This window comes from Engraulis encrasicolus, chromosome 13 (assembly GCF_034702125.1).
Source record: "Engraulis encrasicolus isolate BLACKSEA-1 chromosome 13, IST_EnEncr_1.0, whole genome shotgun sequence".
In the NCBI taxonomy this organism is placed as follows: domain Eukaryota; kingdom Metazoa; phylum Chordata; class Actinopteri; order Clupeiformes; family Engraulidae; genus Engraulis; species Engraulis encrasicolus.
This window is the reverse complement of record NC_085869.1, coordinates 20432700-20446738: the sequence shown is the minus strand read 5'-3', so window position 1 is coordinate 20446738 and position 14039 is coordinate 20432700. Positions and strand designations below refer to the sequence as shown.

The following is a 14039-nucleotide window of genomic DNA, read 5'->3' as shown; positions in this document are numbered from 1 at the left end:
TTATGTCATGATGATTTATGTGGAGCAGTTTCACCAGTTTACGTATGGAAAACGCACAGCAATTCCCAATAATTCGTTGTCTGAGTATCAAGTCACGGTTCAAAACTCTGGAAAATGTCCCACTACGCCTTTTGGTGTGTGTAGCCTATGTGTCCCTTTAGATTCAGCTATAGCTTGTTGTACAGTTTGAGGCTACTGTTGAAATATGATTGTCTATTGACGTGAATAAGCATGAATAAACATCTTGATAGCCATTTTTCTCGCGTCTCTGTCTTCGATCCCGCAGTCAGCCAATGCTGCGCCATCCAGAGATAACAATCAGAACTCACAGGTGCACTCACCAAACCAATCAGGTATTTTCACACTTTTGTCAGTGAATAAGCACATGAACTGCTGTTCATTTAACAATTCCTTATTCATCCATAATAGCAATGAACTAAAATCCAGACCAAAAAGCAGTCTGTACTTCACATTAAAAACAAAAAGCATAATGTAACAGGTACGTGCCAAGACTAGGACATTCAATCAACATCAAACGAATCCATAGTCAGCTTTCATGTCATCAGTCATTGATCTACAAATCGCTTAGCTTAATAAATACAGAATGATAATATAGGCCTACTACATTACCTTTTGACGCGTCTTTTTTTCACAGATGAGGGTTACCGATGTGAACGTAATAAGCACATTTTGCTTGCTAGGTAAATCCTAGCAAACTTAAATCTCCATGAACCAACTTCCTTGCCGAAAATAAATGAAGTAAATGAAACTTTGAATTGATAGGTTGGTACACCGGGTTGTCTCCTGTCTTAATCCTTTATTTCAAACAAGGCTAGCGCTTCTCAGGTGTTCACAGCGACAGGTAGCAACATCCAAGAGTGTGACCGAGCACTGTACCTTTCTCTCATACCTGCGGTATGGGGCGGGTCTAAAAGACCTTTTGTGTAAAACAGTCCACAGCACTGCTTGACTGAATTCGGCTGTCTATTTAGGATAAGCTGGTCTGTAATTAACTTGTTCTTTTTATAGACTCCAGTGACAGTCTAGGCCTATATCACCTATTTGGCAAAGAATGTAAATGGACAACGGGATGAAGCACATCTATGCATATGAGCGTTTCATAATGATATCATATTCGTCCTAGGCTAGTAAAATTAAATCATTGGGCTGATAGCAAGGCTTAATTTGCTCATAAACTTGAAATAATTATTAGACTAAAATTTGTTTTAACGGATTTCATTTTTAAAAAGCAGTTTGAAAAACAGAAGAAAAAGGCAAATGTATCCTTGGGTGATTGTGTCATGCAGACTAACCTAAAAATTTCATTCGGCCGCCTACACAAGGTTACACAAACAATACTGTGTATCCAGCCTTCATGACCCTGATTAGATTGTTCCAAATGGAAAATTAAGAACTTGGATCACAGTTCATTTACAAAAGTAAAATCTAAAGTTTACACAATGACCGATAACAATGCTGGCAGTAAATATTCATGAAGAAGACAGAATGAGTTTCATTTCAGAGCCCTTGGTGTACAATGCAAAACCATTAATGTCTGAATAAACCTAAAGCAGCGTGCAGCCCATCCTCCTCTTTGTAATTGATGTACAATACTTCCAGACAACTATTGATTAAAGAAAAAAAGATTGGACATGATGGCATGTCTGTTATAAGTGGCTCAAAAGTGGCTTTTGCAGGGAGTGTATTGAACAGCCATTTGGTCAAGTAACTTAAACAGCAGTCCTCAACATCATTTCAGACAGAAAAACAGCAGGTGGTCAGATGATCAACCTAGTCATTTGCTCAGATGACAGCTTGACCTGGCAGAGCACAACACAATACATTTTGCCCAGTAAGGATCAACTGTAAATGTGACCCTCTAAGATAGTGTTGAATTAACACTGCACAATGTAGTAAGTGCGCTTGCTTTGGATTGAACTGATGTGGTCTAAATTAGGGTTTCTCAACAGGGGCGCTACAGCCCCCCAGGTGGCGGGTGGCGTATCCTGAAAAGGATACAGTTGAAGGGGCAGTGCTTAGTTGTCATTGGGGCAATTAGTCCATTTCATTTTTTAATGCTAAGGGGGGGTGTTGAGAGCCTTATCATGAGGTCAAGGGGGCGTTGGGAGGCTTAGGATGAGGTCAAGGGATCGTTTGTTCAAAAAAGGTTGAGAACCACTGGTCTAAATGAACATAACACAGGGTGCAAGTCAGTGTGCAAAACTGCCCAGTGTTTATGAGTTAGCGGGACACGACACGTGAACACTGTGTAGTTTGAATGCAGTCCTTTCACACTGGCCAGCATAATCGGTATGGGAGAGGCTGTGACCATTACATGAGGAATGACTCCCTTTAGCAAACTTGAGAAACAGGTTGCTTTCTATTCTAATCACATGACATCTGTACACATAACACACACCAACGTGCAAAAGGGATCAAGTGTTATTACAAAGGATTTTATTGAACAATAACAATGTATTTACAAGAAGTAATAGAATAGTTTGAACACTGTTTGGCACTTCACTGACCACGGGCAAAAAAATACTGTCAGTATACGATTTTCCAGTGTGTTGGTTGTTCGCAGTCTTTTTCACTGTCGCCACAAAAGCGGTTGTATGTCGTTCTGGGGTCAAAGCCAAGGATCTCCCTCTCCTCGTGGATTCTGAAGGAGAAGGTGGACACTGACGTCCCGATGAAGTACCTGTGAAAGACAACAGAATCACCACATGAATGGACAAAAAAACCAACAAAACCAGCCACTGTTTCAGGGATGGGCCATGCCAGTATGTAGGTGGAAAGTGAATTGGTGATGTGAAGGCCAACATGGACATCTCGATGAAGTACCTGCGGACAACAGAATCGCCATGGGCCTATACCACAAAGCTGGTTCAGGATAAGTTAAGGTTAAGTTAAGAGGTAAATAATCTAATGTAGGAGTTTCCAGGCTCTTCTATTAGATGATTTACCTCTTAACTTAACCTTAAAGAGGGCCTCTCAACGTTATTTCATTAATACTGCCGTGTTCCCCAATGTTATTGAATGTGTTACGCGTTGGTCCCGTTTAAAAAAAAACGTTGAGGTTACTTTGTTTCAAGCTGGTGTTGAGGGCCGGAAAAATGGCTTGTTGAGAAACGACAGGGCCTTAACTTAACCTTAACTTATCCTGAACCAGCTTTGTAGTATAGGCCCCACTTGAAAGGGAAAAAAAAGCTAAAACAGCCAAAATTTCCGGGATGGGCCATGCCAGCACTGTATGTAGGTGGAAAGTTCATTGGTGATGTAAAGGCCGACACTGACACCCCCATGAAGTACCTGCGGAGGACAACAGAATCACAAGATGAATGGAAAAATCTCAATAAAACGAGCCGCTGCCTCAGGGATGGGCCATGCCAGTATGTAGGTGGAAAGTGAATCGGCATGTGTATCGTTGCAACAGAAACAAGCAAATTCGTTGTGATCATCTGGAAAGAATTCCGTGTGTGGGCTGAAACGAATTAAATTCGGAGATCTTGTCAGTGGTAATGCTAGTCCTGGGTTCAACCAGTTCAACCAAAGTGGAAATCATAATGTTTTTAACATACTAGATTTATCTTCTGTGTTTTTGAAATATAACATACTATATAACAGGGGGAAGACATAAAACAAACAAAAAATAATTTAGAAAAAGTTCTCTCCCGTCACGCTCCATATTATGAAAGCCAAATGCATTGCGGATATTTTTTTTTGATGGCCATAAATGAGCCTGAAGAATTCAATAAATGTAACATATTAGATGTGTGTGGGCCTCCACTCAGGTTTAGCCATGTTGTGCTATGTGGCTATAGCTATGGCCCATAAATATCTACGTTATTAAGCAGAACGTGGAGCACTCTCATAAAAGCAATACGAATTGACTAATTGACACTCTCATAAAAACAATACAAAAGTCCTTTGCCAACGTCTATTGTATTGGGATGTGGTAGTGGGAGGAGTCACCTACCAGCTGTATGCAGCTGCCTCAAGCATGACCTTTGCCATTACAGCCTCAAAAAAAGACACATTGCACTCATAGCTGTAGTCTAGTTAGACCAGTCTCTCCCGACTTATGGCCCACTGTTTCTGACATCAGCCAAAGTTTACACCTATACACCAGACGCATTGCACCCATACTTTCATTCTAGTTAGACAAGTCTCTCTCCTCTTCTCAATCTCACATGACTTCCTGATGGAAATTTAGCGCTAGGTATTAGGTGATATAGCCTACATTAAAATACAAAAACTTAGCCATTGCACTGTTCAAGCTCATCATAAACAGGGTGGATACGAAATGCTCTCTTGTGCTGTATATATTCTGCCTATTCAAAATGATATTTAAGAGTCAACGAATATGAACATTGATATCACATCACAGGCCTCTGATTTTGAATCATGAGATTTCTGTCCAAACTGCACAGAAATAAAAAAAATATGTCTGAATTTGAAATGTAGAGATAGTAGACAATAACCAATCTGGAAAATAAATATGACCTGCAAATATCTACATTTGTAAACTGGTAGTAAAACAGATTTACGAACACTTCAGATTTAAGGTCCTTCGCCAAAGTCTATTATAATTACTATAATCATTAATGAAAATCAATGGGACGCGACATTTCCTAGACAGACAAAAAAAAAAAAACGTATGCCTTCGTGGTCATCCTGAAATTCGTCCATCTTGAAAACACTGACCCCCAAATTGAATCAGTTCATTTACCCATTGTACATCTTACCAAGTCCCTCCCATTTCATATCATTTCATATTCTTACATACATTTCCGGTCTCTTAGTTTCAGTGAATGACTCCAATACAAACCAGAAAAGCCAATGACAACACTAGCATTGCGGCGTTGGTGTAACTGTTGGATGATGGGGTGGGGTGGACAGAGTATCAGCACACAGGATTTGGTGAATATCTGTCCAGCCATTCAGTAGTTATGTCACAAACAAAAAAAGCTAACAGATTCGGGTTAGGCCCGACAACTGAAGGACAGCATCTTTGAGTGGAGGCATAATGAATGACGTGAGAGGGATGGTGGAATGAGCATGGTTACCGGTGTAGCTGCTTCAAGTATGACCTTTGCTCGTACACCTCCAAAAAAGGCACATTGCACTCATAGCTGTATCTTGTTAGACAAGTCTAACTACTCCTGTCACCCACTGCTTAGGACAGGGCTGGGGAACCTATGTCTTGAGGGCCGATGTAATTTTAATGTTATGTAGCTTCACATGAAATATGACACATTTTGTAATGGTATCTTAGAAAATACATTGGCATATAACATTAGCATTTGAATGTAATGAAGTTATATTCAGGGGACATAGAGAAGGTGGGGTATGTTTTAAAGGTGGCTACCTTCAATATAGGCCTAAAGTGCTGGGAGAAATCTTGGTTTGTGTTCATAGTACGGCCCGTGGAGGACTTTTACGGCCATTGGATGAATTTGAAGTGGCCCTTTGAATGAAAAAGGTTCCCCACCCCTGGCTGAGGACATTACCCACAGCTTCTAACATTTCTAAGGCAGCACATACACCAATAGAACATGACTTGCTTTCATAATATTGGAACACAACAAGATTTTTTAATGAGGGCTTATATTTTGAGATGTGAATGGTCTCATTTACATTTACGAACAATTATGGTAATATTGTACATTAACAGAACAATGGTCTATTTTTCCAGACATAACCATTTCTTGCATTGCATGGCACTGTATGAACACCTTGCACATGTTAAGAATTGGAATTTCATTGGAAATAAATACTGCGAAATAAAACAGGGTAAATAAAATAATGATGAAAGGATGAAAAGTGAATAGAGTGTGATATTGTATACCTTGCATGAGCACAGATCCACTGATCAATGATTGCAACTCCACCATCCTTGAGAAGATCCAGGTCCTCCCATGTTGGTTCATACCGCACCATCTCTGGCAACAGACGCTTCAACTTCACCAGTTCTAACAAAACCAAAAAGTGAATAGAGAAAAACAAAATGGCATTACAAAAAAACAAATGACTTTGGAAAACAACGAATATATTACCAGGGATCTAAATTAACTTTTTTCATCACCAGCCACAATGGCTAATAGATGCTTATCTTACCAGCCAATCACACACTCACTAATGCAGGGGTCAGGAACCTTTTTGGTGGAGACAGCCATAAACGCCAAATTTTTAAAAAGAAATGTTCATAAGAGCCATACCATTTTAAAAACACTGAATACAATTAAAAGCATGTAGGCCCTATTTCAATTAATCTCAACAATTTTAGAGAGTACTGTCAAGTTATTGCTTTTATTGATAACAGGTAAGTATAGGATTACTAACTGTCAAATTCATTATGGCGAGGTCTGGGAAAATGTTGTATTTCTTAGATGTAATTTCCTGCATTTTAACACTTTTTAACCTCCCTTGTCCCGTTTCAACTCAATATGGAATCCGTAATTTTATTTATAAATATAGGACGATTCCATATTTCAAGGCAACCCTAGATAAGTAAGAGCCATACAGTTCCCAAAAGAGCCACATGTGGCTCTAGAGCCATAGGTTCCTGACCCCTGCACTAATGGGTCAAAGTGGCTGGTAAATTGGTCTTTTCCACAAGTCAAACTGAAATTTCACCAGCATTTGGCCGTTTGGCGGTTGACAATTTAGAGCCCTGTACATTACACTGCATTTGGCAGACGCTTACAACCTCTAACGAGTGAGTGGCATGTACAGTGGTGCAGGATGTTTGTTTACATTTATGGCCAAATATGCAACTGTGCCTATTTCATGGCCAGTACAGGTAATATAATTCGCCTAAAATTAAAAATCAACACTGATATAAATAATTAAATAAATACATTAAATCAGTTTGGTCACATCAATACATTTTAAAAAGTTCAAAACCTTTAAAGGTGGGACCTTATTAAAAATACCAAAAGTAGTGTCTTACAGTGGTGCAGGAAAAACAAGTCAAACAGTACAGGTAGAACAGTTTACTCGTCATTGAATATCCGTCATCATTCCTCCAGATCATCTTAGTCAAGTAGTTAAGTTGTAGTCAACTGGACTCCTTTTTGTTCAGTTTTTGCCCTCATACGAAAAGTCCAGTTGCCCACCATTAACCTTACGCGCACTAAATACAGAATTAAGACACAGGAAAACACACCTTCCTCGTCTGCATCGGTAGCAACAAAGACTTTGTCCAACGTGTGCTTCTTCATGAGACTCCGGATCTTCTTTGCGGCTCCTTTGAGGCTCGGGACATCTTCTCTGTGGCCCCAGATGAAGTCCTTCCTCCGCAGGTGCACAGCTAAGTAGGGGCCACCTTTGGCACTGCCCAACTTCGCCTAAAAAGGTTAAACAATATATTATTTCATTATTACAATAATCAATAATCATAATAAGTCAAAGTAGAAAGAACTATTGCTAATTCTGATAATAATAATAATAATAATGACAGGCAACAATGCGTCCATCTATGCACTCTGACACCTTGTGGACACAGGAAGGAATTACAATTTAAGGAATGTGTTTCAGACGGATCAACCGACAGACAGACAGACAGACGGACAGACGGACAGACGGACAGACATACTCTCTTATAGAGATGCTAGGACGCATCTAAAAATGAAACACAGTTGATCATGGAGTGATGTTGGTTAAGGTGGCAAAGGTGACTGCTTATGTCACATTCCAAAACCCTCTGCTCAAACGACTAGATTATCGTTTGGATAGAATTTGGATTATGGGGCATTGGAATTTATGTGCACAACTATATTTTAAAGTGTAATATAGTGTATCTGTAGCACTACAGACTTGGTAATACAGGCTGTGGAGCACAAACTAATGAACACCATAGTTATGTACGGTAGGTTACAGAATTAACAAGAAAAGAGACAAATTAATAACAATGGTCACCTTCATCAATCTCCAGTCTTCATTGTAGAAAGTATGATCTTGCTCATCTGTGGAGTTGAGGTACTTGGCTCGGAAGTCATCTCCAATAATACGGAGGTGTTTTGCAAACACCATACTACGCCTTGTCTGCATAAAAAAGGGGGAAATAATAGCAATGGATAATACAATGTATAACACAGTCACAATTTCATATGACAATAACAATGAACTAATACTTAAAGACTGCAGCCTATTGGAGTACCATGAATTAACTTACATCCCAATAATCTTTTCCAGCGTAGTGGTCATGCAGGACAGTTTCTGCCCTGTCCAGCATCACTGACCTTGGGTGAAATGAGAAAAGAAAGATACTGTATAACATCAGCTGATTACAAAGGACATCCACTCATCGACACATGTGTGGACGTCCCCTTTGAAGAAGACCGAAGTTACACCATCAAAACCTGCCAACCTCCTTACAGAAGAGCAAAATGACTCCAACTGAGAATTATTCAACATTGCGTGGGAATGAAATGCACATAGGTCTGGTAGAATAAACTCACGTTGCTGTTATTTTATTAAGGTAGGGGGCCAAGACGGAAGCATGGCCCTGTGCAGACAGGCACGTCACGTTTACTGCTCTCGTCTCCTCATAGCCCCAAAACCAGCCCCTGTGGCAGAAAATACAGACAGCACAGAAAAAGAAGATAAATTAGAACAGCAATGAATGCATTAATAGGAACCCAAAATGAGTTTACTATTCTGCAGATGTAAGGAGTTTTGTGTGCACTGAATATTGAGCTGCAGCTCTACTTGAGGGGAATATCTGTAACGGATGCCAACTCGCTGAGTTTGGCGGTAGAACGTTAACCTCCCTGGTGGTGTTTGCACAAGACGTGTGCTACCGCCATCTACAGCGCTAAGGGGACTCCATTTATTCTCTACCTCAAGACTCTGAAGGTCTCCTAATCGAAGGTCTCCTAAAGGGGCGTTCACGCGACGTAAAGTGGATACCGGAAAAGAACCCGCCTGCTTTATCTCACTCTCATATACGATTCTCTGGTGGTATCCTGCTTAGCCTGCCGTGTCCTAACTAGACCTTTGACTGGTAGGTTCGCAGATTCGATCCCCAGTGGCAAACTAGCGCAGATGACCTCAGTTACGCATGATTATGTTTAAGTGGACACCATGTTTGCTCATGGCCATATAGCCATAGTTTGATCGAAATTAATGTACTATAATGCCACAAAGCACTGATCCATGCAGTTGACATAGAGATATTGCTCTGTTGATGGTTTTCATTCATATGAATATTCAGCGTCTAATGGCAATGGTAGGAATAAAAGAAGGATGCAAACAAACGTACACTGCTAAAGACTGATGTGCTATCTCTATCCTGTGTAATGTTCATGTATTATCTTACTGTCTTAGACTCAGCAGTCCAAACCGGTTTATGTTGGAACAACCTCTTCTAACCCCAGCATGAGGGGACAGTTGATCACACAAAATAAGGGAGTGCTGTGACTAACTCGCTCGCCTGACTAACCCTCTGTCCACATACCAGTCCATTATGCAAAAGTAACCAAGTGTTCTAGCCGAACTTTCATATGGCAAGTTAGAAAGATGACAGGCATGTATAATATTTGTGCCAACAAGTGGTCTTAAACCATATGTAGGGAACCTATGCCGCGAGGGCCATTCACAGCCCTTGAGGCCGTCTTATCTGGCCCCCGACATAATAATTATGTAATACAATTTCAAATCTTTTGTTTTGTAAAAAATGTTTTATATCATTAAATGATATATCATTTGCAATACAATTAAGCTATATTTTCAGGGGACCCAGTGCAGGTCGGGTCTGTTATATAGGTGACCGCCTTCAATATAGGCCTTAAGTGCAGGGGTGCTGCTTTGTGTTCATAGTACGGCCCTTGGAGGGCTTAATACAATTTGAAGTGGCCCCTCGAGTGAAAAAGGTTGGCCACCCCTGTGCGAAACCAACACTATGCTACATGTTGAAGAAGCATCCTCACAGATGATTACATGACTCATTAGAGAGCTAAACTGCCGTCCTCTGGCTCGCCCCAGTGGTAAGTAGTGGAAATAGAACACTCCTGCAACCCGGCCTCTCCTGGTGAAAACAAGTCTCAGTCATGCGAAACGGAGCTCATCCTTGTTGGACAGACAAAGTGCTATGGCTATGCATGATGTACACAAGCAGTTTCCTCATAACACGAGTCGGAGAGAAAACAATGTTTTGTAAATAATACTGGAATGACTTTGTAGGAGGAGTCGTCTGATTACTGTAGTGCCTCTTTACTGTATATGTTACAGGGCAGCCAGGGTGGATTTAAGATCAGAGTGTTGCAGGTTCGAATCCCACCTTTCCACTCCCAATCTCACTCCATGGCTGAGGTTCCCTTGAGCAAGACACCTAACCTTACACTGCTCCACGGACTGTAACCAATACCCTGTACTTTAAAAAAAAACTAAGTGACTTTGGATAAAAGTGTCAACTAAGTGTGATGTAGTGAAATGTTGTGAGGCTGAGTGAATGCTTTCTGCTCCAACCACTTCTGGGCACATTATAGCATAACCATAATAGCATAAGAAGCTCATCCTAGGTGGTGGTGGGGGGGGCAGGAGATGACTATATAACCAATGATGGCAACTAAGAGGACGACAGACAGTATGTCTCTGAAGATTATCCTTCATGCAGGTCATTTTAATCAAAAGAGGACAGTTGAAAGCAACTACACTGAGGGACCATCAGCTCTAATTTGGATGTGGGAATCAAAAGGTGCTTGTCTCTGGAGGCATTATGTATGAGATGCACTACACAGTGATTCAGTGGCGCCAGTCTCAGGGATATCACACCCTTCCAGACGTATTTTTATCGAATGACAGTGAAAGAGCAACCACGCTGTACAGAAAAAAAACTTGTGCTATGTGCTCTTTGATCCAACACGTACACGCACGCATACACACACACACGCACACTTTTTTTATTCAAAGCAATTCGAAAGGATTTACTACAAAGTCACAAATATACAGTCCCAAGAAAAAGTTTGTACACCCTTTGAAATTTCTGACCTTTCTGTCAAAATTGGTCATAAAACATGGTCCGATCTTCCCGGAAATCACAAGAAGGAACAACCAGAGTCTGCTTTAACTGATTCAACCCAAACATTTACAAGTTTTCATATTTTCATTGGCCATAAGATGTAAACATTCACAGGACAGCAAGGCATAAGTAAGTACACCCTTGCATTCAATAGGTTTTAACCCTAAGTTAGTCGCAATAACCTCAACCAGATGTTTCCTGTAGTTGCAGATCAGATTAACAAAACAATCTGGATGTATCTGGTCTCCCTCTTCTTTACAAAACTGCCTCTCGTCAGCAAGGTTTGTGGGATGTCTGGAGTGCATAGCTTTCTTGACTTCATGCCATATAATCTCAATTGTTTTTTGTCAGGGCTTTGACTGGGCTATTCCAGAATGTGTATTTCATTATTATGAAGCCATTCTAAAGTCGATTTGCTTCTAAAGTATGGGTTGTTGTCACATTTCAACACCCATCCTCTTGTGTGCTTCAACTGTGTGACAGACTACCTCACTTTTTTCTGTAAAATATCTCGATAAACTTCTGAATTCATTGTTCCACTGAAAATAGCTAACTGAAAAGGGCCTGAGGCAGCAAGGTAGCCGCATATAATGATGTTCTCGCCACCATACTCAAAGGTGGAGATGATGTTTTGGTGAAGGTGTGTGGTTCTCCAGTTCTCCTCCAAACATGACATTGTGTGTTCCCTTGAACAATTCAACTTTGATTTCAACGTTGGTCTACAGAATATTTTGCAGTAATTCTATGAAGCATATAAATGCTTTTTCGCAAACCTCAAAGGTGCAGCAATATTTTTTTGGACAGAAACCCCATTCATTTTAGATTGGCAGAATGAATCCCATTTTTAGCGATTCTGGGTTACATCTCCTCTTCTGAGTATGGTGGCGGAAGCATCATTATATGCGGCTACCTTGCTGCCTCAGGCCCTTGACAGTTTGCTATTATCAGTGGAACAATGAACTCAAGTTTATTGTGATATTTTACAGAAAAAACGTGAGGTAGTCTGTCACACAGTTGAAGCACACAAGAGTATGGGTCCTGAAATGTGACAACAACCCACTTTAGAAGCAAATCGACTTTAGAATGGCTTCATAATAATGAAATACACATTCTGGAATAGCCCAGTCAAAGCCCTGAAAAAAAAACAATTGAGATCATATGGCATGAAGTCAAGAAAGCTATGCACTCCAGACATCCCACAAACCTTGCTGACGAGAGTCAGTTCTCTAAAGAAGAGGGAGACAAGATACAAACAGATTGTTTTTTAAATCTGATCTGCAACTACAGGACAAGTCTGGTTGATGATATTGCCACTAACTGAGGGTTAAAACCTACTTAATGCAAGGGTGTACTTACTTATGCCCTGCTCTCCTGTGAATGTTATGGCCTTATGACCAATAAAAATATGATAACATGTAAATGTTTGGGTGGAATTAATTAAAGCAGACTCTGATTGTTCCTTCTTGAGATTTCTGGGAAGATCAGACCATGTTTTATGACCAATTTTGACAGAAATGTAAGAAATTTCAAAGGGTGTACAAACTTTTTCTTGGGACTGTATCTTACAATACCAAGCCTCCCTCCACCCACACCCCAGAGAGTTAGTACTTGAAAGACAGGCAATAGGCCTACGTTACCTGTAATATCCCTGCTTGTCTTTGGAATACGCGAGGCGCTCAATGCAGGGTCGCTCATCCACCTTCTCCTCCCACGTCCCATCACTCCATCCCTCGGCATAGTGCTGCAGCACCAGTAGCTGGTCAACAAAAGGGCCTCCTGACTCTGGAGGTGAGTGGAAGAAGAGACATGGAGAGTCACAGTGTGCATTCCATTGAAATCTGAGATCAGCTGCATCTCGTCTTACCTGCGATGAACTCCTCATACTCTATGACGGGTACATTTGCTTGAAGGCTGGTTACACTGAAGAACTCTCCCCAGGGTATGCGAACCTGGTGGATGTCAGGACTCTGCCAGTGGTATAGACGACCCCAGGGTGGCAACACCAGCACCCAGTCGCCTTCTTTTCTCAGTGTCTTCACCAACGACGCCATGCGGATGTACACATCTCGCCGTAGGTTGAACCCCTCAGGTGGGTTCACATCGTAAAGCAAGTACCTAACACCAAATAACACCAAATAACACCAAAATGTGAAATCACTTGGGGTAGCAGGCTGCAGCTAACGGAGTAGTCCGTATATTAAAACCAAAGATTCTCTATTCTAATGCATATAGATCGTCTCTGTTAAAACGTTGCCGTTCCATTAGGTGTTAGCGATAGAAAATGCGTTATATGAGTTTTTGACGTCTAAAAAGGCGTTGTGTCTCAATAAACCATGCTATTTACAACTGTAACATTATAGATATTTGGTCAGCAATAGAATGCAACAGCTGTACAGTGGAACTAGCCTACCTACCGCAGATCCTTAGCGGATGCAGGTTGATTGACTGTGTTTCCTGCGTGGAACGCAGAATCGGACGCAGATAGTGACAATACTGAGAGTAACAATGTTACAATTTTAAAAACGTTACAATACACTGTGTACACCCATAAAAATGTAACTGTAGCTGCTCCTGGGTCCGCCATGTCTCTTTAAGCCACGCACTTCCGGGGAAGGTAACACATGTTCAGGCGAGGCGTTGTTGGTTGCATGGCAACTTCAATCACTCCAATCACTTGGTATGTTAAAACCCGTTGACTGATCAGTTTCACAAACGTAAGAAAGTGTCATTAGAGCAAACGAAGATGTGAAATTGAGATGCTGTAAGGAAACAGACGACTGGATGTAAGCGCCGCTCTCATTGGACGCATCCAAATTACCAAATTACGCAACCCTGTGGCGCGCGCTTTGGAAAGGGACATATTAATTACAGTATTCCATAATTTACATATTTTCCAGTCAAGATGCGTCGTTGCAGAATACATTTGTTAATGTGTAGGACTAGTGTAGGCCTACTTGTCCAGCTGTTTCATGCAATGTCGTTAAAGGCCGCCTGGGGGAGACGTTCTCCTTTG

At 41.0% G+C, this 14039-nt stretch overlaps 2 protein-coding genes across 2 annotated transcripts in view; both read right to left on the bottom strand.

The window, feature by feature from the left end:
- The window catches only part of abca12 (ATP-binding cassette, sub-family A (ABC1), member 12), an 80933-nt gene extending 80047 nt beyond the window's left edge, over positions 1 to 886 (bottom strand). The window contains exon 1 of the mRNA XM_063213426.1: positions 631 to 886. The gene's annotated coding sequence lies outside the window, so the exon portion shown is untranslated. The remainder of the gene's footprint in view (positions 1 to 630) is intronic.
- A 1549-nt stretch (positions 887 to 2435) lies between these two features.
- Positions 2436 to 13686, bottom strand: pofut2 (protein O-fucosyltransferase 2). The gene is made up of 9 exons (XM_063214502.1): positions 13441 to 13686; positions 12891 to 13141; positions 12664 to 12808; positions 8466 to 8573; positions 8180 to 8246; positions 7924 to 8049; positions 7172 to 7352; positions 5852 to 5975; positions 2436 to 2701 (listed from the first exon to the last, which is right to left on the bottom strand). The coding sequence occupies exons 1-9, from the start codon at positions 13608 to 13610 to the stop codon at positions 2548 to 2550; spliced, it is 1326 nt and encodes a 441-aa protein (XP_063070572.1). The 5' UTR covers positions 13611 to 13686; the 3' UTR covers positions 2436 to 2547.
- Positions 13687 to 14039: the final 353 nt, after the last annotated feature.